This window comes from Apiospora kogelbergensis (assembly GCF_038363985.1).
Source record: "Apiospora kogelbergensis strain CBS 113332 chromosome Unknown utg000001l_segment0_segment0, whole genome shotgun sequence".
NCBI lineage: Eukaryota > Fungi > Ascomycota > Sordariomycetes > Amphisphaeriales > Apiosporaceae > Apiospora > Apiospora kogelbergensis.
In genome coordinates this window covers 3,964,728-3,989,893 of record NW_027117418.1, presented here as the reverse complement: position 1 = coordinate 3,989,893, position 25,166 = coordinate 3,964,728, and the positions used below count along the sequence as shown (strand labels likewise).

Genomic DNA, 25,166 nt, shown 5'->3' with positions numbered 1-25,166 from the left:
ACTGCCACCTACTAAGCCGCCGGCAATGTGTCTGCACTAGCATAACGTCGATCTCACATCCGAGCCAAGCATCAAGGAGGCATAGTCACGCTCTTGGCTCTATCCTCCTTCCTCACGTTGATCACATGTCCAACTAGCAGCACATCCAAGCAGAGTAGCATCATATGTCAATTTGTGCTCCCATTCTGGCACTACCAAAACTCTCCGTGTGCCTATAACAAACCCACGCCGGAATCCCAATTGATTGCTGGCTTTTTGCCCATGCCCGTAAACACCATGCGCCAATGGTATAGTGGTAATATATTGCGTCTCGGGGGAGAAGTCCCTCCCAGTGTGAATCCACACGATCGATCTGATCGGAATCCGTGCCCGTACCAAGATAGAGAAGAAAAAAGGAGAGTGGACCTGCCGAAGAAGCGTCTGTATGCGCCGCACGCTACGCCATATCAAGAGTTTCATAGATGTTGCTGGTGTACACCCGTATCCAGCATTCTCCGCTATTTGTGAATAAACAAAACTAAGAAAAAGGCATGCTTCCTGCCAGACGCCCAAATGCAACATGTTGTGTGGTCCTCGCGACGACGAAGACGAAGTGGTAGGTGCTGGTCTAGATGCAAAGTAAACATGAGAATGAAACAAAAAGGGAGGACACGCGAGAGGATTCTTGAAGTGTCTTTCCTCTCTCTCCCCTTAGCGCTCCTCCGTAATGGAGAACCGGGTCTCGAGCCACCTCGTAAAGCGGACGATGGGCGCGTCCACGGCGCGAGCAAATACGTCGGCGGCCCAGATGACGAGGGGGACGTTGACGACGGCGGCGAGGGCGGCGCCGGCATGGAACGCGGCCTCTGTTTCAAAGCCCGTGACCGAGTCCCAGGCCCAGCGCTGCACGCGGTAGCCGATGGTGTGGGTGACGGGCCCGTGCATCAGGTAGATGGCGAAGCTGAGACGGCCGAGGTACTGAATCGGGCCTGTGGTGAAGACACGCTGCCAGAGGGCGCTCGCGCGACGCAGAAGACGAAGAGTGCTCCGCCCACCATTTGCCAGAATCGGTAACGATCCGAGAAGTACGCGGGGATGAGCGCGGCCAGCGTGTTCCAACCCGGAACGCCGTCGGGGCCTGCGTCGGGCTCCGACATGAGGTAGAGCGCTGGCACCGAGAGCAGCACGTACGCCAGGCCCCGCACCTTGCGGCACTTGCAGGGCTTCTTGGGCGAGGGCGACTCCTTCTCCCCAAAGGGTAGTACCGATGCAGGAGCCGAGGGGGTGGGGGCCGGCCCGTTGTTGCTGTGGGCGCCGCGGATGATATCGAGCTCAGCCAGGACCATGCCCACGGAGAAGAGAAGGGGCTCCCAGCGGTCGTTATGCAGCATGAACCACATCAGGACAGCTAGGCATCCGAATCGGGCACCCGACCGCAGACGCGCGGTGCCGATCAAAACCAGGAATAGCACCATGGAGCAGCGGTACTCGACGGGGATGGTCCACAGGTGGACGTCGTACCCGGTGCTGCCGCCAAACTTCTCCCAGCTCCAGAAGTGGAGGAAGTTGAACATCTCGCCGGCCCAGTGGGCGAGCTGCAAAGCGAAGGTATCTTGGAGTTCCGGGTGGTATTCGGCCACGTTGCGAACGTAGTTGCGGTCGTAGGCGAATTCGCGCGTCCCCTCGTAGGCGCCGAGCTGCAGGAGACAGACAACCATAAAGGTCGAAGCCGCCGTCGGGAGGAAGAGGCGGAAGCCGCGGCGGAAGATGAAGGACGTCATAGTGTTGAGCAGGCCGTCGAACGAACGGCTGCGGATCTGCTTGAGCGGCTTCAAGGACAGCGCGTAACCTGAGATGATGAAGAAGATGCAAACCATGGACGGCCCGCTAAACACCAGCCGCGCAAAGGGCAGCTTCCAGAAGTAATAGTTGTCGTCGTTGTGGCCCCAACCCTCGGCGATGACAAAGGAGGTGTAGAAGTAGTGGCAGAAGAAGACGAACAATGCGGCCAGCCCGCGCATACCGTCCAGGTAGGCCGTCGGTCCGAGTTTGTCGCCGCCTCGTAACCGTTCGCGGCTGTTCCGACTGGGATGTAAGAAGCTCGGCAGCAGGAAGATAGCCGACCGTATCACCGCCGAACTCAGCGCTGATATCCGGAAGGCCTTGCTATACGACTTGACTGTCGAGAGCCATTGTTGAGGCGGGAATCTCTGGTCAAAGTCCATCCTCCCGCTTTCGCTTTCGACATCGGACATCGACCGCTCCTCGATTAAGAGGAGCTTCTCCTCATGGGAGAGGGTCCATTTTGACGCTGCGTATCCGTTCATTGTCCTGCAATGGGGGTCGTCGAGAGATTCGATGTGGTGTATAAGAAGAAGAGACGGTCACCTGCCACGGCCGAAGCAACAGCTGCGATGGTCTCAGTCGAGGAAGATGGGCCCGAACTGGTTTAAAGGCGAGCAGAACGAAGAGCCAAGCCGGCAACAGCGCCGCTCGGAGTCTATGGCGTGTTTCTGTCGTAGCGAGGCACTGGAGCCAATCTAGCTGTGACCCCAGTATACGAGTATGCTTCCTTGGTTGCTCGGGTCCGTAGATGTGTTGTCGATGGTGGACCTACGGGTATAGTGTTTCAAGAACCAGGGCAGAAATAATGAAATGGGCAGCACAGTTGGAACAAACCGCGCAGCAAAGAACGACTTGGGTCAAGGGGGTGATTGGTCGTCAAACAAAGAGCAAGTGAGGAAGAGGGAGGGAAAGAGGAAAGAAACAGAGGCTCGAAGGGATAGCGTACATGTACTGAGTAACGGGATGAGGATTAGAAGCGTCGAGGAGAAGGAGGATGAATACACGGAAGCGAAACAACAGTTCTCTAAGCCCCAGGCTCGCTCACATGCACGGATATGATAGAGCTGACGAATCTACCAAACTGCATCTAGACCCAGGACTGCAACTACTACCCATTCAGGGACGATCGCTATCTCGACCTCCTTTGGAAGACTGGTCCGGCAGGCTGGCAGGTTGGCAGGCTGGCATTGTTGTGCCGGGCTTCCCTGGGCGCAGAGCCGCCAGAGCACACGACAGGACGACCAGACGACCCTTGTGGGGATGCGTCGTCGTCACGCATGGAGCAACTAGCATGTTTTGTGACCATCGTGGGTAAGGTCGCACCCATGTCGGAGTGTTATGAAGCGCCTCTTCGGGTTGTGCCACATATACTCCACGCCCTATTTTGGGGAAATCTAGAAGTGATCCTCATCAGTAAAGGTTGAAGCTGAGACAGGATCAGCAGGGGAAACCCCGGAAACCCCCAGTAGGACGTCAGTAGCTACCCACTAGAATCGTATGCCGAGATATCTCGTGGGCCCACGTCGGCAGATCGCCTAGTGGTTTCGGGATTGGGATCGATGTTGCAGAGTCCAAAAGCGCTTGACACGTTGAAACGATTCGTGTACCGTTTATGGAGCAATACCAACAGCATGCGCGTTCGGCCGAAACTGAGACTTGCACTCAAGCCAGCAACGAAGCATCTTCTCAGCCGCCTTGTCGCATTGTCTATTGATTATTTGACATGGGAATTATAAAAGGGGCACGGTAGCTTCTGTCTTTACCACTCCCAGGCCTTCTGACAATGTGATCATGACCTGCATTAACCTGCAACAAGCTTTGACTGACAGCCTGGTGGTTAACCTAGTTCATTCATCCTCTGCAAATTTCTAATCCTAGGCAAGCTGATGCCCAGCACCTCAGAGTTTGAAGTTAAATAGCCAATTCCTTCATCGGAATTCACCACGCTCTCAAATTGCATGCAGCATGGAGGAACAGGTTTGAATGCAAGCATGTGATTTTATTGGTATCTTTGTTGCAAATCATCATTCGTGTCAATCGCGGGATACGTAGGTTCGTCGCATGTCTGCCATGAACGAATGTGATCCGATTCTTAAGCCGCCTCTTAGCCTTTGAACGCCGGAGAAATCAACGCAGCACAGCACAAACAAGGTGAAATCAGATAGTGAGCCAGAGAGCATGCCCGTGTTCTACTCGTCTAACCAGTCGAGGAAGTCGGGGGTGAAGTAGCTGATGACTATCGTGGCGCCGGCTCTGAGAATGCCTTCCGTCACCTCGAAGGCCATAGTCCGCAGATCGAAAACGCCAGCCTTGGCAGCGGCATGAACCATGGCATACTCGCCACTGACATGATAGGCGGCGACAGGCAGGTCTTTGCCAAGTTCCTTGGCGTCACTGATAATGTCCAAGTACTGGCTGGCCGGCTTGACCATGATAATATCGGCACCTTCGCCGATGTCTCGAACGATGGCTCGTCTCGCCAATCCCCGACCGCCGGGAGGCAATTGGTAGCATCTGCGATCACCGAAAGATGGTGCTGAACCAGCGGCATCACGGAAGGGGCCATAAAGGCATCCAGAGAACTTGGCAGCATACGACATGAGCAGTGTTTTGTGGGCAATTCCTTCTTCGATGAGCTTCAGCTTGATGGCTCGGATGCGGCCATCGTTCATGTCCGAAGGAGCGACACAGTGGGCGCCTGCCTGGGCGTAGGCCATTGCGACATCAGATATGCGGTCCACCGAAAGCTGGTTGTTTAATGTACCATCGTCGCGCAGGATGCCACAGTGGCCGTGCGAAGTGTATTCGCAGAGGCAGACGTCCACGACAATGAACAGCTGAGGAAACCGCTGTCGGAGCAGACGGATGCCTTGGATGACTGGTCCTTCTGGGTCGTCAGCAGCGGTACCCAGAGCATCCTTGGTGCCCGGCTTGAGAGGAACGCCGAACAAGACGACGGAGCGAAGGCCTTTCCGAACCAAGGGCTCGAGGAAGGGGACCAGCTTGTTGACGCCTCGGCGACACTGGCCCGGCAGAGACGGGATCAGTGTCTCGTCGTCTTCGATGTCGGATATGAAGAGAGGGTAGATAAGCATGGACTGTCATCGGAAAGCATTCATTAGCCTATCGTGCCCGCGTCGTAATGCGCGAGAGTCGCATGTCAACCCACCTTGGTCAGTTGTCGCTCAGCCTGCCAAGAGCGGGCGAGCGGGTGGTGGTAACCGCCATGCAGCTGGCTTCCGATGTCGCCAGCGATACTGACACTGGTGGCAGCAGTGCTGGCATAGGACATGGCGCGAGAAATGTGTGAGGTGCGATCGTCGACGGTAGAAACGGAAGGAGCGGGACCACGAGGTCGGCGTGCGCTATTGGCGTCGCGCAAGGTGAGATCTTGCACAAGAGTAGAGAAAGACATGATGCCGATGGGCAATGACGGTAAGGTGGGCCACGGAGAGCCGGTCGGTTGTAGGGTGAGATGGTGAATGTTATCGGCCGCGGATGCGAAGAAGTTGATGGGTGCGGTAACGGTATCGTTGATGGTAGGTGGTAGTTCGGAGGGTTGAAACCGAGAGGGCGGCCAATTCAGTCGCTGCGAAGACGAAAAGGGTACATGTGCTCAAGGGCCAGAGGAAAAGTCAGAAGAAGGGATTGACTCCATACACGGTCGGAAATCGCAATCAGAGACGCAGGACGGGCGGCTCGATGGTCTCGAGCGGGAATTGGATCAATCTAGCAATGTTCCCAAGTACGATGGAAATGTTTCACGCATGACTGGCTGGTTCCCGCCAATCCATTTTATTTTTCGCCCCACGAGGATTCCGGAGGCAGGGGAGGGTCCAGAGCTGCCCAGAGCAGTAAAGTGCCCAGACGCAACCCCCGAAAGCACTGACTAAACCAACTAAGCTGGCTAAACCTAGTGAAAAGTACAGAATTGCCCACTGGGGAAGGCGGCGGATTCTCCCTCCCGGCCAATCAACGGCTGAATGATTACATTAGTCCTGCCGCATCGTGCCGAGGACCGCCAGCGCCAACACCGAAAGCCGAGTGCGAGCGGTGCGAGACCCTTATCGCGAAGTGGCCTCGGACGAGACAACCCGGTAGGCGAAGCGATGCCGGCTTGTGAAAGCTCGTCCCAACAGGCTTGTCGCTATCATGCGATGCGGGACGGTTACGACGACAAGGCTTCATTGTTTGGCTCCCTGCTACATACGAAAGACCAGACTTAACAAGACAGGCCCGCGGATACCCAAAGATCCAAACTAGGTATATAATGCATGTGAACCCCTGAACGCCCAAGCACATCCACCCATGGCGTGCTCGCGTGTGTAAACCCCCATCAGAGCCCGGAAAGCACGCTCTGGATGCCAACGCTCTTGTAGTCCTCGCGGTTCTGAATAAATGTCTTGAAATCGGCCTTCGCCAGTTTCTTGCTGCCGCCACTTGGGCCGGTCGCTAGGTTTCTCGACCTCTCGCGCAACGCCTCGGGCCCAATAATGAAGAGGTATCCGATTTCCGTCAATAGCTCGACCGAAGCTCCGGCATCCTTGTTGAGGTTCCACTCCTTAAGCGTTGCCACATACTTGGATATATCCTTGGTCACCATAAGACCACCTGCTGCATTGATCTTGTACTTCTTGTAATGGTCGATCAGCAAGCGTTGGATGGAGAGAGCTAGCTCACTGCTGAAGACCTCGAGGTTTGTACCATCAATAGCCTGTGATGTAAGGGTAAAGGCTCGAGATAAGAAACTGCAAATGGCATTGCAGGTCGGGGTTTGCAAGGTTTCCAGGACACTGTCGTCCTTGGGGAGGTAGTCAACCTTCTTCTGGGAGGCAAGCGACTTTGCGACCCAGTTGACTAGAACATCGATGGTGGATTTCATGATGTTATTCGTCTTCTTCTCGATCGACTCAATGCCCATCTTACTTTGCGCCTCCATGCTGCGGCGCACCGTTGTATTGGACTCGGCCAGGCGTATAAGAACGGTAGTGATGAAGCGTGACATGATGCTGGCAATGGTTACAGCTGGGCGGATCGAAGGCATGTAACTAAGGTCGGGCTCTACCTTGGAGTTCTCCTGGGCGGTGGCTTTCTCCAAAGCAGCATCCAGGCCAGTCTCCACGTACACTTGGCCCATGCTGGTCATGAGAAGGTTGAGAAGCGTCGCTACATCCTTGGGCGTGTCACTTGGGCTGCCCAGCTCCAAGGTCCGTCGGACACTCTCGGCTAACCATGTCATCATTCGCTTGGCATTTGCAGTACTCAGAACTCCATCCTGATCTGATACCTCGATATCGTTCTTGTTCTTGTCGGTCTCTTGGACTCCAGCCACCCTCAACATCATCGCCTTTTGTGTCGGCGTCAAGTCAGACGAGTCAAGTCGTTCCAAATACGCATCTTTGGCCGAGGCCATGAGTTGGGAACCCTGCTGGGCCAAAAGATGCCATGAAACCCGTCGGCGCCTTCTTCCTCCTCGAGTGGTAAATGTTATACTTGAAGAGCAAAGAGTTGTATGTCTCTTCTAAGCTCTTCTTCTCTCGTTCGATGTACGAGTTGCCAACTATGTATGGCACGAATAATTCCTCCATTTGCTGGTCGAGCGTCTGGGATATTTGCGCAGAGCACGGTTCCGGATGCTCTGTAAGACCGTGTGCCTTGAGATCTTCTACCAGCGCGCTGATATAGTTCCGGGAAGAATGTAACGAACGGAGAAAAGCCAAGGATGATATGGTATCTGCCTTCTCCAAGACCATCTCAAGTCTTTGCTGGATGGATTGTTGGAAGATCCTTTGGATGAACTTGATCAACACCGTCTCGTAATAGGGGAATGCCCTCTTGATGATGAAGGACTCCTCCTGCATGATGATTTTGACCTCGTCAATCAGCGACTGGAGGCTGGGTTCCACCCCCGGCGGATCAGAGTCTGGGTCGGCAAGTTGTTCAAAGGTTTCACCGTCCGCCGTGACTTCTTCTGTGATCAGCTGGTTGCGGTCGATGAAGAACTGGTGCTGATTCACGAAAACGGCAATAACGCTGGAGCCTCCGTTGAAGTCGTGCAGCACCTTGGCACACTCCATCATGTCATCGAAGTTCTGTTTACGGTAGCTGTTGTTGAATTGCTTGAGCAGGTCTTGCTCCAGGGTTTCGCAGAATTTCTCCAGCACCTCCCTCGTGTTGTAATTTGATCTGAATGCGCCAGCGACTCCGTTGGTGACTCCACGGCCATTGCCGTTTGTCTGTCCCCAGGCCGCAAGATCCAGCCGCTGGCTGATACGCATCAGTTGGTGCGCAATGACGGCGCACCTGACCTTGTTGTCGGCACCGCCCTGTCGTTGGATGTCTTGTAGAGACGTCAACTCGCCCGTTTCGCTGACTTCAAGCCAACATTGTATAAGGAAGTTGGCATCTTGGGCTCTCTTTCGTTTCCTATCCAACTCCTCCAGTTTCTCTCCTATTTGTACAGCGATGTTCCCTCCTCCACTCGGGTCGTTACGACTACCTCGATCGATATTGCTGGGATTGTTGAGGCTGATATCGAGGTCTTCAAACTGCCTGATAGACTGGTCCAGCTTCAGACCGAGGGTGTCAAGTGTCTGATCATGTTGTACTTCGGCGCGCCGTACTTTCGATTGAAGATCCGACTCTTTTTCTTGTAGTTCCTCGGAAAGGTTGACAAGCCCTTGCAGAGCGTCTGTTGCGCCATGGTTAGTGCATTGGCAGCGCCGAAGCAACCGGTTAAGAGCTGAGAGCTTACATACTTTCAAATGTGCGAATCAAGGGCTTTGGGTCGAATGCTTGCTGAGCAGCCGGGCCCGATCGGCGGTTAATGGGAACGGCGCCTTCGGCAAGGCTGTCGACGAAATCGCGAACTATGAAATCCTTGTTGGAGAAGTCTTCAAGAGTGAAGCTTGGCCCCCTAGGGAACAGCGCCCTCGACCCGGAGCCGTTCCTCTCCATTTGGGTTCAGGAACTCTCAGAATAGAGGCGGTCGACTACATGGGCATGGGCGCATGGGTTCGGGTACCGGTACCGGGGGTGCACTTCGGGGGTTTGGCGGAGATGGAGCTCCTCTGGTTGAATATCAACAGAACCAAGGTGTGTAGTGGGTGGCTGGCTAGCAGGCTTTGTGTGTCGTTACGTGTACGCGTAAATGAGATCCGAGGCGGCCAATTGATGGGTTTCGAGTCGAAGGCGGGATGGTTCAACGGGGGTGCCGCTGGTTAAGCTGCTGCTGGTGGAGAAGGTACCTGGACACTCCCCTCCCTACATAACGTACATAGAAGTGCTGCAGCAGCCACACACTCTCTCTCTATGCGACAACGACAGCTTACGGCTCCCCACTTGCACATGCAAGCTGTTCGTGTGGCTCAACCCCAGTCAGGTCCAAGGCCAGAACAGGTCCTACGTATTCTTGATTTAATGGAAATGGAAATGAACAGCTACCAGACCAGGCGCCAGTGACATCTGATTAATGTTACGAGATCGTGCTTGCCCGATAGATTCTTCAGTTCGTTCCACCCAACTGCTTCCTTCTTCATTTCCATTTCCGAACGCACTTTCCCTGCTCGGTGCCCTTCGTCACCCTCATTTGACTCGCCCTTTCGCAGCCTGTCCGTAGTGGCTAAGCGACACAGCTTCGTCACTGTTTGTTTTGTCATTTCCTGTCCCCAGTGTGCTGCTTTACTACCTTACTTCATCTCTTCTCAGAGCCAACGCAGGCATTTCGTTGCAATTGAACTTCACTTGATAACAGCATTCGCCACTCGTGCATATTCCATTCCGAACGAGCATCAATACATGCCGTTTCAAACAAAAGATACAGGGGTCATGGATCCCCAAGAGCGCGAGAAGCTGCTTAAGGTTGGTCTTCCCTTCACATGCTCACCCTTTTTCTAGTCATATTCGGCAATGTGTTGTCACACAACAGAAGCTCACATATTTTGGATATCGCAGCCCTATCTCCCTTCAGCACCTCGCCTAGGTGAGGCGGCAGCCAAAAGGAAGCAACATGGCAAAGGTACCGCGTCTGGGCTGGGCGTTAGGAATGTCCTACGGAAGCAGCTCTATGCGCTTTCATTCTCCTTGATCCACGCCATTTTCTCTGTCTACATCCGCATCCGCATAGCGTGCCATGCCGTCTACCTCCGCATTGTGTCGGTTCTATATCACCACCATCATACCCCCGAATACATACAGCGCGACGTCCAAGGCCTTTCGCGGAAGCCCAAACATCTCAGCGTGATTCTGAGCCTGGAAGAGGGTGGCAAGCGTGCGGATGCCAAAGAAAAGCTTATCGGCGAAGTCGCGGACATTGCAGCATGGTGCGCATCTGCCGGCATCCAGATGCTCTCCGTATATGAGAAGACGGGCATTTTGAAAGATGAAATGCAACAGAGTCATCGCGAAATCTCTGCGAAGCTGCGCAACTGGTTCGGCAAATACCAGGCACCCGACCTACACCTGCATTCGCCCAACATGCCCATCATTCACCCTTCGTATTACAGCGCACCTGCGCACAAGAAAGATGGAGAGTACGGGATTGCTATCATGCTGGTATCGGAGGAGGATGGACGTGAGTCCATGGTCGACCTGACCAAAGTGTTGACGGTGATGGCGCAAAAGAATAAGCTCAGCGCTGCCGACATTACTTCGGACGTCATAGACAACGAGCTCACCAGTAGTGTCATGGCCGAGCCCGATCTGTTGATATCGTTCGCCCCCTACGTGGATTTGCAAGGCTATCCTCCTTGGCAAATTCGGCTGACAGAGATCTATTGCGAGCAGGACAACCAGAGCGTGGAGTACCAGGTCTTTGTGAACGCTCTTCGAAAGTACGCACAAGCTACCTTTAAACTAGGGAAGTAGTTGGCCCTTTGGAGAGTTGTGATGTACATTGTTCCTCGTCCCGCCAGACGGTCGGATCAAGATCTAACCGGCGGATGGCCTATACCCGGGCTTATTACGGCCTGAGTAGTCGGGACGACACCACAGCAGGGAAGGGGAGTGGCACACATTATAGACGGTTTCTGTTCACCCCGTTGTCTGAAGCATTCCTTTGAAGTCCAACCAATGGGGGTCGATCGGCAACCAGAACCCTGAACACGAACGACTGGCGGGATGTTATACGTGTTAGAAACTGGGCTTGGAGCAGGTGGGGCGAGCAGCCTACTTTGAGAATTACGCCATACGCCAACAAGGCGTACATATTATACCCGTTAAGCAATCATTACAAGTCTTTCTTCCGCCACAGCCTCATCTCCCGATTCACGCAATCCCACTTGTAAGCCGGTCCGGTGCCGACGTTATAGTTATAGTAGTTATCCGTACCGGGTTTTACCAATGCTCGTCGAAACGTGATGTTGATCCGCCCACCGTCGGCCGCGTTCTTGCCCGTACGTTTCGGTATCGAATGCAGCCAGTTGGCCTGTGTAAGCCCGCGCATCAATATCATATCACCGCTCGCCAGGGGGAGCTTCAGGGGCTTTGATGTCGCGTTCTTCATGGCCTCCGTGTGCTCACCCCCGGCGGAGGGGGCGTGGGTTTGTGTTTCAAGAGGAAGTCTCGGCGCGCGCCCAACGAGAAGCTCGCGATGGCGGGCAACGGCCCCAGAAAACGCTCGTCGTCGCTGTGGAAGCTGATGCTGTCGGCGCCCGAGGCGTAGTAGTTGACGAGACAAAAGTTGAATTCGCAGCCGGTCGCTCGCTGCGCCGACAGCCGTAGCTCATCCAAGCACTTGGGGATCGGGCGCGGCTTGTACCGCGAGTAGAACTTGTCGGTACTCACGTCGCGGCCAGTCTTGGCGTCGAGTACTTTCTCATTGCCACCGCCGCCGAAGCGCGATGTGTCGTCCAGCCCGAAAACGGTCGTCCACCGCGGCGTTCGGATGTGTGTCGAGGTCCCGCCGCGATTGATATCGTACTCGACGCGGTAGAAGGGCAACTCCGCCCGTAAGAACTCGAACAGCGATCGCGCGTTTCCGCCGCCGCCGAGGCCCCGCGCCACGTATGGTTCGAAGTACAGCAGGTCTATGTTGGGTTGGTCGTTGATGGCGCGTCCGAGGCTGGCAGGCCACGAGGGTAGCTCAGCCGCAAGGGCCGGGGGTAGATGGGGGATTGGGAAGGGGTACGCCAGGTGCGTAGAGAACTCGTCGCTGCTCCTTATTTTCTGTTCTGGGTTGCGTGTCGCTGGTGTTTCGGGGGTTATGTCAACTTTTGTGGGCGCAGGTTTAGCATATCGTGGTACCTGTGGTAAAAACGCCGACCAGATTAGCGATTGCACGCGGTCGATTTTCATGAGTTTATTTTCTCAAATATTCTCATGGCGGATAGGAGTCCAACAGAAGACGATCCACGCTTACAGCAGTATTTTCTAAACTCTTCCCTTCACTGCTCGCATTAGAGCCATCAAGGTACACATCATCCGGGGAGGCCTCGTGTGGCCTAGCCTTTCCATCACGAGGCTTCTTCGGCGTCCTTGGGGAGGCAACGCCAAAGAAGGCGTCGATCGTGCGCTTTCTTGACATCTCTTGAATACGTACAGCTAACGAAATAATACGAGCGTAGAATGATGTGTTGTGAGAGAGGGCCCTCTGGACTTGGAGGACAATATACTCAGACAGGTTGACCAAGACACTCACTCTGCAGTTAGAGCTGAAGGCGGCAGAGATGCTACATTATGACGTATTGCACTCTGGCGTATTCTCAGCTATGATACGAGTGGCGCACGCGAAGCAACATGGCAGTTAGGCTTAGCTACGCGCAAGTAACATATCCATTCTGGATGAAGACGGAGTAGTGAGAAATGACGGCATTGACTTTCAGCCTTGCAGCTGTCGACGTTGGCGGCAGGGGTTATTTAATGGGTCCCTTAAGGAAAAAATAACCGCGGGGAAGTCTTCAGCTGCCTCAGCCTTGTTGGGCAGAACCCATGGTTGAACGAGGGGCATGTCCACCGAATAATAATCTATGGTCGTAAATAAATTTTGGATCACCGAAGATATACATAGATATTCGGATAGATTGAGGATTATCGAGTGAGATGGCGGTGAGTTTATCCTTCCCATTTATATACGGGGTCGAAAAGCATTGGCTAAACCAGCAAATCTACAGGCCATAAGATCCAAGGAAGAAATGAATGTGTTCCGCCCGGTCGTCACTCGCGCCGTCTCGGGCGTCCTCGACCGATCGCTCTTCGCAAAGACGATTCCGTTGACAGCGGCCATCGTCTCCGAAAACAAGCTAATTTCGCGATACCGAAAAGACCTGGAAAAATCCAAGGAGATTCTTTCTGCCGAACGCATATCGGCAATTGCGCCGCATCCCGATCAAACGCTTGCGGCACAGGGGAAGAAATGCCTGCTTCTCAACCCCGCGGTCAAGCCAGCGGCCCCCGACACCTGGGGCGCTGTCTTGAAAGAGGGAGTGGACAAGTCCGAGTTGGAGGTAATACCCTACAGCCTGAACCTAGACTACGAGTACTTCGGCGCCCTGGATGTCCTGTCGGTGGTGCTGCCGCCTGAGCTCCACGACGAGATTCCCAGCGGCTTCAACGTAGCTGGTCACGTGGCGCATCTCAACTTGCGCGAAGCCTACCTCCCCTACAAAAAGCTGATAGGGGAGGTGATAGTCGACAAGAACCCGCACATCCGAACTGTGATCAACAAGGTGGATAATGTGGGCAGCGAGTCTGAATTCCGAACGTTCGCGTACGAAGTCTTGGTGGGCCCTGACGATCTTGACGTCGAGGTGCGCGAAAACGACTGTTCATTTCACTTCGATTATTCCAAGGTTTATTGGAACAGCAAATTGGAAGGGGAGCACACGCGTCTCATCAGGTCATTCAAGCCCGGCGAGGTCGTCTGCGATGTCATGGCAGGGATTGGTCCCTTTGCCGTGCCCGCGGGCAAAAGGGGTGTTTTTGTATGGGCCAACGATATGAACCCTGAGAGCTACCGGTATCTCCAAGAAGCAATACAACGCAACAAGGTGGGTATGTATGTGCGGCCTTTTAACGAGGATGGACGCACATTTATTCACAAGGCGGCCGACTCGGTGTATGCCGCCTCGCAGGCTGGCGATCACGCACTTATACAGGTCAAGGTACCTCGCCACCTGCGAGATGCTGCTGCCGGCACCGCGGCTGCTAAACCACCTCCCAGAAGATCCCAGTCCCACCTACCATATCTCACTTTGTCATGAACTTGCCAGCGATGGCTTACACATTCGTTCACCATTTCCGTGGGCTCTATGCCGGGCATGAAGAGCTATTTGCGCCCAGCACCGAGACCAAGCTACCGCTTATCCATGTCCATTGCTTTGCACTGAAAAGCGACGACGAAGTACCCCTGCTTGATATCTGCGAGCGTTTGATCAATGAGCTTGGTGTCAAGATGGTACCCGGCGATGCTGAGAAGGAGGGCGAGGTCAGCATATACAACGTGCGAGATGTTGCCCCGGCCAAACGGATGTGGTGTGCGAGCTTCAGGCTGCCAAGAGAGATCGCATTCGCAGCACGATGATGAGCAAGACCAATACGAACTCGTACATGTGCTTACAACCATACACATGCTGTTCACTACTTATGATTAGTGTTGTATAACCCCGCTCTTAGAGAGCCATCTGGATGAACGGGCCAGAATGCAACAGCACATACAGCAACCATCGAAGGCTGATGGATCTACCTCAACATGGCTGGCCAGCCACATTTCTGGACATGGACCAGTCTGGTTCGCTGCAACATGATAAGCAACTAGCGACCAGAATGTATGATCGATTGTGTTCTGACCATGCAGGAAGTTGGTTATACAGCTTACCTAGTCAGGATCATGTTCAGGTGAGGCCGAGGTTCTGTCGGCCGTGTTGCTGTATTCAGGTGCAGCATAATATGCATAACCATTACCATCCATACCACATGTATGCCAGGATGCCGCGCATAAAGCCCGGAATGCCACCCTGTCTGCATTGGCTGTTTTGGTGCGCATATGACGTTGCAAGGCTTTGGGTGAGCTCAGATAGTCGGTCCTGTCTTTCTGGCCTAGCCAGCTAAGGGAGGACATGGAGACGCAGATGAGATCCTGACGCTCGTTCGACAATGCTGTTGACAACACCCAACACACCCACCGCTAGCCCTGCTCATTTGATATATATGTATTATGCAGGACTTGTAACAGTCCTGCAGGGCCTGGTCGGCTCTTAGCAAAAAACACTGTAGGTGAATAGAGCAAGGCGATGGATTCCTGGACGTAGCTATCTCATCGTGTCTTCATATGTTCGAACGAGTAGCTGGGAATACGACGCATCGGTGGTCCAAACCGCCCGACACGCCTTATAGCAGAATCGGTAACTGTGACTCCGCAATATGTTGACTGACCTGCTATATTGGCCACAGCTTTCTCCAAGGTGCCCGACTATGAAGGATGAAGGGATGAGGAGCCCTTATCAAACAGGGGACGGCATGTGCTCCGATGTCCCTGGCGCTTTGGCGTCATTCGGTCTCTCCCTACCTGTGCTGCAGCCTCACAAAGCGGGGGTCCTATACCGCACCAACTACTCGAAACGCCATGTGGAAAATGTCGTGAGACCTCCAGCCTCGAAGCCATGTACATGACGGACGAAGAGAAGAGGCCCTGAAGGCATCTTTCCTATTATAGTACAGCTAACAGTCGGTGTGCCCCGGTCACCTCTGCACACACACACACACACACACACACACACACACAACCGCTAGAGTGAAGTGACAGCGTAGTACTCGGCTTGCATTTGCAGCAAAGAGGGTGTGGACCTCATATATGCAGGCAAGATACCCATGCCCGGTTTAAGTCCGGCAGGGAGTCGACCAGAATGCATGTGCACCTATTTAATATTTCAGCGAGTATTGATTCGCCAGGACTTCGGTAGCGATTGATAAGGGCAATCGCCCAGCAACATGTTGATTCGCGACAAAGCCAACCTGGCGTGCATTAGATACGAAGACCCAAGACGTAGATATGATGAGATCTCCATGACCGAACCCTTGTTATCGTCGTGCGGGCTATGGCATTGCCGTTCGCCAATTACTATGTTGCTTGACACCGTTGACATAATCGCTACACATCTGGCTGCGACTGGCGGCCACCAAGGTGCTCCCGACCAACGATGATTTGAATTGATATCCGAATGCGTGACAAGTGCGACTCTATATCAGCATGTATGGGCTGGTGGCTTGCAGCGACGCAATGTCGATTAAACCATGACAGCCGAAGCGACGCGGGGCAAGGGGCAGTATCCTATCGCGGATTTCCAGATCGAGTATGCCTTTCAACGCCCAACGTCGCAGCGGCTGTCGATTGACGAGCCAAAAAAGAGAGGGAAAGGAGCATTCTATAATTCGCGAAGTAGCGCCGCGAAACCCTGGCGTCCCCCCTCTAGTTCGAGTGCGAGCCGTGGAGTGTGGAGCGTGAAGTCTAGACCGGTGTATATGTATTTGCTTGAGGAACGAAGTATGTACCCAACCGGTCAGATCGACGCCGCTCCCCCCCTTCATCCTTCATGACATTGCTCCGAGTGGTGGGGTCGGGTCCCCTGGTTTCCGATCGGATCAATGTCTGTCGTCGCCAACGCAATGCAGACAGCGCGACCGAAACCGCGGGAGAGTAGGTAGAGAGGGTGCATCAATAAATAAAGCAGCATGTGCGTGCCATGTCAGACCGTAGCTAGGAGGAGGATGGAGGGCCGCCGTGAGCCCTGTCACATCATCCATCAGTGGGCTCCGACGGACCCCCAGTGGGTGCATGCCGTAGCACTCGTATTCACTTCTGTGATAACCGGCAAAACGGCAGCAAGAGTTTGCGGAGCTATTCCCGGCCTCCTGGTGGCTCTTTTTCCTTTTACTTCTCCGCAGATGTGCATCAGCACGCCTCTTCCAAGGCTGGTTCACAGATCAATGTTAGGACATCTCTTCTGATGGACATGCAGTTCATCAACCTAGTCCGAGGTCTAACAGCCGGCCTTCCTCTACGGGGTGGGCGGACTGGTTACCAATCCGATTGTCAGTCCCTGGTGCCCAGGCCAGAATCGAGGTGGGACAAGGTTGTCGAGTAGACAGTCAACGTCATTGTTTACTACCGCGTCGGCTATGGTCTGTCCATGACCCTCAATCAACAGCGAAAGACAACAATTCCCATTTGCAGATAGAACAGCACCAGTACGTCGACAGGCGGCACCAGACAGCCGATTGTGTCCGGGACCCTGGCTGGCGTTGCCCAACGCCTCGGCGGGGAAGCCGGGCAGCCGGGGCTTTGTTGTCGATCAGGGTCTAAGCTCTCTCCGGCCATCAACCCATCGTTCACTAACTCCTTAGCACCTCCCCACGGCCAAGTGATAAGTAAACATGGCGGATTGCCATCGAGATATAATAACAGCGATACCGTGCCGGGGTAGCGTCTTGTTTAGTCAACGAGACGCGTCAGGGCTCCCCCGGCTGGCTGATATGTAGCATCAATCGACGAAACCCTTCTAGGCGGTTTAGCCTCAACGGCATGGAAGATAGAGGCTATAGGCAGGTACTCAACGGGGCATGCGCAACCCGTATCTGATACAGAATTTCTACAGATTACAAAGTCAGTGTAACCAAAGTGCCACAATCAAAGCAACAGGATACGCTGCCCGCTTGGATGCTGTAACTCTAAATCCGATGGTGTTCAGATACCACGCAGTTCACAACTCACCCCCGAAGAGTTCCGACTAGGTCGGATAAACTTCCGGTTGCTTAATCGGGTTTCAGCACGTCTGGTCATGTCCCCATCAGGCTCGAGTCGGACAGACGTTGTGCGTGACCGCCGCATGTGTCTCGGTTTGTGGGCAGTTTGTAGTTTGGCAAGCCGGCATGCCTTGACTGCTTGAGGCGCTGTTCTACTCAGGTCATGTGTGGATATGGGGTGATTGGAGATTTGAGTCAACACACCGTCCATGTCAACACTGTTGAATTGCTGGGGCTTACGTGCCGGGTGTTGCACAGCATCGGCATTTCGCATCGCAGCGGCAACCTTGCCCCCACGACCCTGGGACCCGACTCGTATGCACATATGTGGAAATTGCATAGTCGATATTCCCATCGTAGCAGTAGATAAGGAGAAAGTCTAATGATCCGAAACATACGACGTGGTGATGCACAATATGAAGTCCAGCTTGAGGCTCTTATCGGCGGTGGCGCTTATGAGGTAGGTAGAGTTGGGGAGATGATGGTAAGTGTCACTCTTAGGGTATTGCCTAAAGCGTGGGCAAAGTTCACCATCTGCGATCCCAGGAGTATGCTATGATTGCGTCTCGAAGGTGGGCGGCCTATCGCGCTCGACAGGAAGCAGCTTATCTCCAACAAGCCCAACACTACCAGCATGACCTTCCGTGTCAAGCTGTGCGTTCGTTCGCAACTGAAACTGTGAATTGCTGGCACTTCGTCGTCAGGTCAATGAAGTGCTTGCTTAGATATGCCATCCCAAGCACAAGATAAGCAGAGAGCCTCGGCTGGGGGCTGGGTGTTTTTAGCTCAAAGGGTATTCCCAGACTCCTTTTTCTGTCTTCTCGTCGCTGCAATGCGCCCGGGGAGAGTCGGGACGGATACTTGTACCAATGCAGATTCCAACGAATGCACGTACTCAATGCGGCTCCTTGGGGATACTTTCCATCCGGCACGATTCACGAACAAATCAAGAAGGCAACAACCTGGGAACGTCACTGGCGACCCCGGCATTTCTCTGAGGGCGGCCGCAGACAGACAAACAGACAGACGGATATACGGCCAGAGAGACAGTAGCCCATTTCGATTGGTGCCATGTGAGGCCCCTATAGCACAACCTAGAGACGAACACACTTGGGGTCTGTTGTCCTGGAGTAGAAGACACACATACACACGTGCCTTAGTCTCTCGGTGGTTCTCGCTTGTAGATACGCGCCAGAATACCCAATAGACAGTGAGGTAGTGAGTGCTACAGTCTGTGACAACCTTTTGGGGTTTGCCCACTTGGAAGATTGACTTTCCTCTGAACAGCCGCTGGAAACAATTACGTATACCTGACGAACACCCTTAGAAGTCCCGAGTCTCGAGACGTCTTTGGGAGAGGCGGTGCATACAACCTCGATTTGGTCACTCACGATAAGTGCCATGTGAACTGGCTAGAGGCGCCGCCTATGGAGACTGCGAAGTTGGAAAAGTGGCGCATCGAGAGTTGGATTGTCTTCAACCCGCAGCGAATCTGCTCCTGTTACTGTCCTGTCTCTTTAGCGTGTCTAGGCTTACTCACGTGGCTTACACATTCGGCCTGATCCCCCTTCAGAGGGAGCGTCCTCCAGTAACAAATTACTCGAGATCAAATGTGACTGTCAGTGGGTTTCGGTGCATGTTTCAACCGGGCCTTGACATTTGTCTTCGCCGAAAACCTTGAAGGGCGAGAGTTTATCAAGGGATATTGATGTCGATGGCCACTGTGTAAGCGTAGCAGAACAGCTCATACAACGAAAAGACTCTATTATGATCTCAAATTGACAGGTCGATGAAGTCTGCCGTGCTGGGGACTGCACAGAACCTTCCCCTCAGGCCGTTCAGCACCAAGCCGGGCGGCTTGAAGGATAACGGCAGAGGTGGGGGGACTCGATGGACTGTGTACCGTAAAGCAAAACACGCAGACTGCGTTGCCAACCACCTGAGTAGCTGAGCTGGTTATGGGCTTCCTCCTCGCCCACTCACTGTTACGGAAAGAGAGGAACGGAGAGGCAACGAACGGATGCATTAAATATGGGCATTCTCTCTGCTCGGCTTGTCCGCCCAAGAGAGATCGAGCCGGAAAGAAAACAGAAACCAGTTAGAAGGCGACGGTGCAACTCTGCAGGCCAAACAGAGGCGAGCCGTCAAGGTGGGTGGTGGGTGGTGGGTGGTGGGTGGCACACCTGGGTGCTGGGCGGCCCAGGACGGTGGATTGACGGTGGACGAGGCGTTAGCCAAGTGAAAAAAAGGTGGGTGGCCACGAGTCTCGACCTTTTTCTTCCCGTATTGGATGGACGAGCAGAACGGGATTTAGACGTGTGAGTGGTGGAGGAGGAGGCTTTACGGCAAACTTTTCTACCCCTGTCCCCATTCTTCTGCCCTTCTCGACCCGATTTCACCCAGGATGCCAGGGTGCGTACGGCCTAGAACCAAGAATGCGACAATCCCTGCGACATATAAACACACGTATACATACCATACACACGTACATGTAAATTGGAAGAATGAATAGCCCACAAGCATCGTGTCATGGACGTGGATGGCATGGTGTTTACCATCGAGTTCCAGTCCCCGCCAAGGTGTCGTTGTTTGCTTGATCATGTTGCCCTTGGGCGAGTGCCAATGGTGGTGTTAGTATGTAGACACTTCGCACCGTTACAGAGAGACTCGTAAGTTGAGTTTTTTCCCCAGGTCTTAGGCTTACGGGGGGGATCCCAACTCCTCCCCACGCTGTCTCGCTTGCTTTCCCCACCTGGAGATTACAGCATCACACGATTTGGTTGGCAAATGACTGGACTGCGCAGCTAGGCGTTGTCTCGGACCATCTTGATCAATGCCTGCTTTGGACGCCATTAATTCCCTCTCCGACTTTTTTTGTTTTCGGTTTTTTTTGTTGTCTATTACCACTCAAGCCAAGTTTCTAGGTATGGGCATGCATGTGCCATGCACCCGGCAGATGAGCGAGAAAGAGGGCAGGAAGATTTGGCCAAAGGGCTCCATAGATAGACAGGAGATAGACAGGAGATCGATACTTGCAGTACATACCTACATGGCATGCATGCTAGTGAATTGAGCGAGGAGCGAGTGGGTAGAGCGCCAAGGAAGCCAGTCGCCTTGACATGTACAAAGTGATCTTCCAGCTATTGTTGTCGCCTTGACTGCAGTAGCTCCATCCACGTTTCCACTGGGCTTCCATCCTTCTCGTCTGTCCAGTGGCGTGCGCGCATTTCAGAGAGTACAACCTTTCCCCCCTCCTCCAGTACTCCTCCTCCTCCTCGCTCCTCTAGCAGCCCGTCTTTTAAACGTTGAATGCTGCATCAAACCATGAAGTCGAGCAAACCTAGACCGGGCCTGGGCGTGGTGCAGTCAGAGAAAACGCCTCTCCCATATGGGGCAGATGAATGGCTGGCAGGGCATGGAGAAATCGGAATACATCCTATTGCCCTCTCCACCCTTGACTTATATGTATGTATATGTATGCACATCTGCGTCCATGCATGTCGAAAGTTACTTGGAAAGAGGGGAAATGGGCAGCAGGCAGGTAGCGTTCAACGTTCTGCATGCGCGTACGCATAGTGGTAGGGTACTTCGCTACAGTACATAGCTGCGCGCACTTACTTGCATACCAAGATACCTGCGCATCCAATGTCGAGACTCGGGTCGGTTTTTGTCTAGCTAAATCCAATCAATCCAGTACGGCGCTGGAAGTATACAGAGCAAGCCAGCGCCTATCGGGCTAGCATGCCACTCTCGGATGGGTCCCCTAGCCCTCGTCGAAACCCCCCTCCGCATCTCGAGAAAAACCGATCCTTGTCCATTTGCAATACCTTCCGATCTCCCGGTAATTTTTGCTGTTGGTCTAGCCAGAAGCCCAGAGGCCCAGAGGGGGCCCCCAGAGGAGAGAAGGCCATACCGTACACTACATGCACTACCTACACTACCTACACTACCTACACGGCAGACTACAACTTGTTACTTTTCCCATCGGCCAACCCATTCGATCTGTCTCTCTCCATTGATCCATCCATCCATCCATCCATCCACCCACCCATCCCATGCCATCATCCACTCATACCCCTTCCCTTCGACATTTGCTGCCTCGCCTCAACTTGCGTTTCCCACACCTTGGTTTCCGTGCTCTTGCATACATATCACGACGACCACTTCCTCCACCGGGCGGAAACAAGCCAGAGAACGCTTCCTATCTTGCTTGATCTGCTCTCCTTCCGCATCCGACCGGCCGCCATTGTCATCCTTTTCCATGTATATATCGGCCCTTTTGACCACCAGTATCCATTTCGTCTACCTCATGGGTTCCGGCATTTCTTGGGTCCCCTTGACTTTCGTTTGATATCTCGATTTTGGTCTGCAAACGCTGGTTCAATCACGAACCCACCCTGCTATCCTCGCCATACTTTCTAGGCGCCTACACCTCGTTGCAACGGGTCAACATCCACACCAGGCCTACTACTTCACATTAGATCACACCAGCACTTGACGCACAGAAAGTGGCTATGAGTCCATCTTGAGAGGGTGAGAAAGAGACCGAGAAGAGCAACAGATCCCTATAGAGCCAGTACTCATGACGACAGCGTCCTGGTCTTTGACGGGCACAGTTGTGTAGGAGGGCTTGGTTTGGCAGTCTACTCAAGACCTTGGAGACACTCGTTCGATTACCCACTCATCTTCTACTTCCCCAACCACCACCGCCCCGGTAGACACAATGGCCGTCGTGCTATCCTCCGAAGACAACGGTCTCTTCTCGTCGTCCGCCCTCAGACGCTCACAATCGCAGACAAAGTTCATGGGCAAGCACTCGCAGCATTTCCACACCTCGGCCTCTGCATCTCGCATTGCGGACACTTACCACCAATCTTACCACATAATATCAGACTCCGATCCCTCGTCAGCGCCTTCCTCGCCCGACACCGTCCACGCCGACTCAGTCAACCCTTCTTACTCGTCCACCCCGGCCACCAGTCTTTCTTTGGACGGCCATTGCGAAGACGACGACGTTTTGTTACCGACCTACGACGACAGTCCGTTTTTTGCTCAGCTTGAAGACCTCGAGGCTCCGGCGAGCCCGCGGACCGGAGACTCATACCCGGTCTCGCCCGTCGACCATGGGACGCCGACTACACCGTCACGCCCAGACTCCCCCGAATTAACTGATCACGCCGAGGACGATACCTTTGTCACACATCATCCTACTCAACACGTGGACTATTTGTCGCACAACTGGAGGGAAGAAGACATTTGGTCCTCATGGCGCTACATTGTGTCTAAACGGGGAGAGTACAGCAACGCCTCGCGTCTCGAGAACGCCTCGTGGAGGACATGGATGAAGTCCAAGTACTGTCTGAAGACCATATCTCCCGAGACTCTCAACTGGTAAGTGGCGCGAAATAAACTTCTCTTGGAGTCAAAGCTCTAATCTCCGCACAGGCTAAAGGATTGCGATGTGACGTGGCTATATGGACCTCTCCAAACGCGGCAAATCAAACTGTTCTCGATGGATGCGGAGCATGGTAGCAATTCGCTATCAAGATGCGATTCTTTCATCAAGAAGCCCATCTTGAAGAAGCGGAGCATGTCTGAAGTTATGCTACAGAAGTCGATATCTTCGTCCTCTCTGTTGAAGCAGGCGACAGCCGCGGTGCAAGCTCAACAGGATGGTCCTGGTCGAGTATCCAGGCCGATTCTTCAACGTGCGGCGACGGATTTTGCTACTTTCCCGTTCGCCTCGCGAAGACTTAGCCGCTTGAATACCAGCTTAATCCCGTCGACCAACTCCTCGGGGGCTATATCACCATCAGCTGAACGCAAACATATCCACTTTGATGAGCAGGTCAAGCAATGCATCGCTGTCGAGGTAAGAGGCGATGAGGAGGAGGAGGAGGATGCAGACCCTGGCCAGTGGAACTACGGCGACGATAGTGATTCCGACGACGGCGGAATCATGATGAAGTCGACTGCATCGAAACGAAAACCTCTGAAGGTGCGCAAGCAAGCCAATGTGCCAGCGGCCAACGAGAGTAAAACCATTGCGATGCTTCCCTCCACAACACTCAAGTCGAAGGATGAATTCGACGTCCCGCAAGATTCGGCCATGCGTCACAGTTCGAGCCCACTTCGGAGCCCCATGTTGTCTCCGTCAGCGTCACAGGAGACTCTGCGACCTTCGAAGTCTTCGGGCAGATTCTTTGTCGGGGGCAGTGACGATGACGAAGAAGACGACGATGAGGGAACTGATACACCAGTCTCTAGTCCAATCGATCACCTAGCCCAGTCCCGGGGCCCTGGTTTGCAAAGATCTGCGTCTGCAAATAATTTCGCAGCCGCGCCCGCCGGTATGCGCCGCACCGAGTCCGGTATGTTGATGCCATATGAGGAGGGCGACAGCCAAGGAAACGAAGGCATAATCGGGCGTGTAATTGACACTGTCAACACCGCCCGAGACATTGCTCACGTCATTTGGAACGTCGGGTGGAAGAGGTGATTCTGATGCATACTGTTCTCTAGCATTTATTTCCCTCAGATAAGGGAATAACTTACGCGGCAGCTTTACTTGGACAGCTGGTTTCAGGGACGGGTAGCACGCCAAACCCCATGGGCCCAAAAACAGGAGCTATGGGTCTAGACTGATGTCAAGGCTGTCTGCCCCTGAGCGGAAGGCACCTGCCATCACGTTGATCATTTTGCTTTTAAAACGCATTGCCACTGGCGTTTGGGCGGATAGGCCTTGTTGTTATTATGCTGGTGTTTGATTGTGAGGAATTATTACAGGGGGCAAGATTTCGGTCGGAGGCAAGGGATGGGATGGGATAGGATGGGCAACGGCATACACGGGCCACACTATCCGTTGGTTGTCAATGGCGTTTATCATGTTAATTGGGGTCAAGGGAACCAATACATGGCAAAAGAAAAGCGGTTTCGGAAGGTCTCACGGGAAATACCCACATTGCGGCATCAGTCCATATTGAAAGATATGAAGCATTTGCCCGGACAATGGACGATGCAAAAGATGCGCTAGAACCGGGAAGGGCCAGCCTCGGCTACTCCTTGCGGCCCAGCCGAGGAGGATCTGGGGTTTTATCGGCTTGGTCGACGCGGAGCCGTGACAGGTTTCTGGCGTTCCAATCCTTGAGAAAAAGCGATACACGCATGACGTCGGGGTCGAAAGGGGGCAGGTCTGGCCATTCATGAGAGTGAATCTGGCCATGTCATGTCATGCCGAGGAACCCGACAGCGTATGCATGTATGTACAGTTTGTCATGTTGGCCTCACTTCCTATTTTATGATAGTTACATAAGCACAGATAGACATTGGGGACGCGCCGGTGAATCTCGGTGCTGTCAAGTTCACATCTATCAGACTCGTGCTTATCTGGTGATGGCTGGCCATGACTGCAATACAATAGCTCGGTACAAATGGTGTCCTAACGGAATGGATGTTTCCCCCTATGGTTGTATGTATGTACCATGCACGCAGCAGGTGACTGGTCAAGCATAAGACAGAAGATCTTCAGGGTTCTTGTCTCCAAGGGACGTCTTGTACAGGGGGTCAAGCGATGGCCCGAGTGGGGAAAGGCATTTCACGGAAAACCT

General features: G+C 53.6%; 7 protein-coding genes across 7 annotated transcripts; 3 read left to right on the top strand and 4 right to left on the bottom strand.

Annotated features, from left to right (window-relative positions):
* Positions 1-690: 690 nt before the first annotated feature.
* PG998_001266 (uncharacterized protein) lies at positions 691-2,306 on the bottom strand (the record flags this gene model as incomplete). Its single annotated transcript, XM_066868084.1, has 2 exons — positions 691-957; positions 984-2,306. 2 exons carry the CDS (start codon positions 2,304-2,306, stop codon positions 691-693), a joined length of 1,590 nt encoding a protein of 529 aa, XP_066736499.1.
* Positions 2,307-4,013: 1,707 nt separating this feature from the next.
* On the bottom strand, positions 4,014-5,239 carry PG998_001265 (delta-aminolevulinic acid dehydratase; the record flags this gene model as incomplete). The annotated part of the gene is made up of 2 exons (XM_066868083.1): positions 4,014-4,922; positions 4,994-5,239. 2 exons carry the CDS (start codon positions 5,237-5,239, stop codon positions 4,014-4,016), a joined length of 1,155 nt encoding a protein of 384 aa, XP_066736498.1.
* A 921-nt stretch (positions 5,240-6,160) lies between these two features.
* Positions 6,161-8,781, bottom strand: PG998_001264 (exocyst complex component sec10; the record flags this gene model as incomplete). Its single annotated transcript, XM_066868082.1, has 3 exons — positions 6,161-7,171; positions 7,218-8,515; positions 8,583-8,781. 3 exons carry the CDS (start codon positions 8,779-8,781, stop codon positions 6,161-6,163), a joined length of 2,508 nt encoding a protein of 835 aa, XP_066736497.1.
* Positions 8,782-9,732: 951 nt separating this feature from the next.
* Positions 9,733-10,689, top strand: PG998_001263 (uncharacterized protein; the record flags this gene model as incomplete). Its single annotated transcript, XM_066868081.1, has 1 exon — positions 9,733-10,689. The coding sequence occupies one exon, from the start codon at positions 9,733-9,735 to the stop codon at positions 10,687-10,689; it is 957 nt and encodes a 318-aa protein (XP_066736496.1).
* A 633-nt stretch (positions 10,690-11,322) lies between these two features.
* Positions 11,323-12,346, bottom strand: PG998_001262 (uncharacterized protein; the record flags this gene model as incomplete). Its single annotated transcript, XM_066868080.1, has 2 exons — positions 11,323-12,066; positions 12,182-12,346. The coding sequence occupies 2 exons, from the start codon at positions 12,344-12,346 to the stop codon at positions 11,323-11,325; spliced, it is 909 nt and encodes a 302-aa protein (XP_066736495.1).
* Positions 12,347-12,953: 607 nt separating this feature from the next.
* Positions 12,954-14,341, top strand: PG998_001261 (tRNA methyltransferase trm5; the record flags this gene model as incomplete). The annotated part of the gene is made up of 2 exons (XM_066868079.1): positions 12,954-13,922; positions 13,982-14,341. 2 exons carry the CDS (start codon positions 12,954-12,956, stop codon positions 14,339-14,341), a joined length of 1,329 nt encoding a protein of 442 aa, XP_066736494.1.
* A 7,941-nt stretch (positions 14,342-22,282) lies between these two features.
* PG998_001260 (uncharacterized protein) lies at positions 22,283-24,058 on the top strand (the record flags this gene model as incomplete). The annotated part of the gene is made up of 2 exons (XM_066868078.1): positions 22,283-22,950; positions 23,005-24,058. The coding sequence occupies 2 exons, from the start codon at positions 22,283-22,285 to the stop codon at positions 24,056-24,058; spliced, it is 1,722 nt and encodes a 573-aa protein (XP_066736493.1).
* Between the last annotated feature and the right edge of the window lie 1,108 nt (positions 24,059-25,166).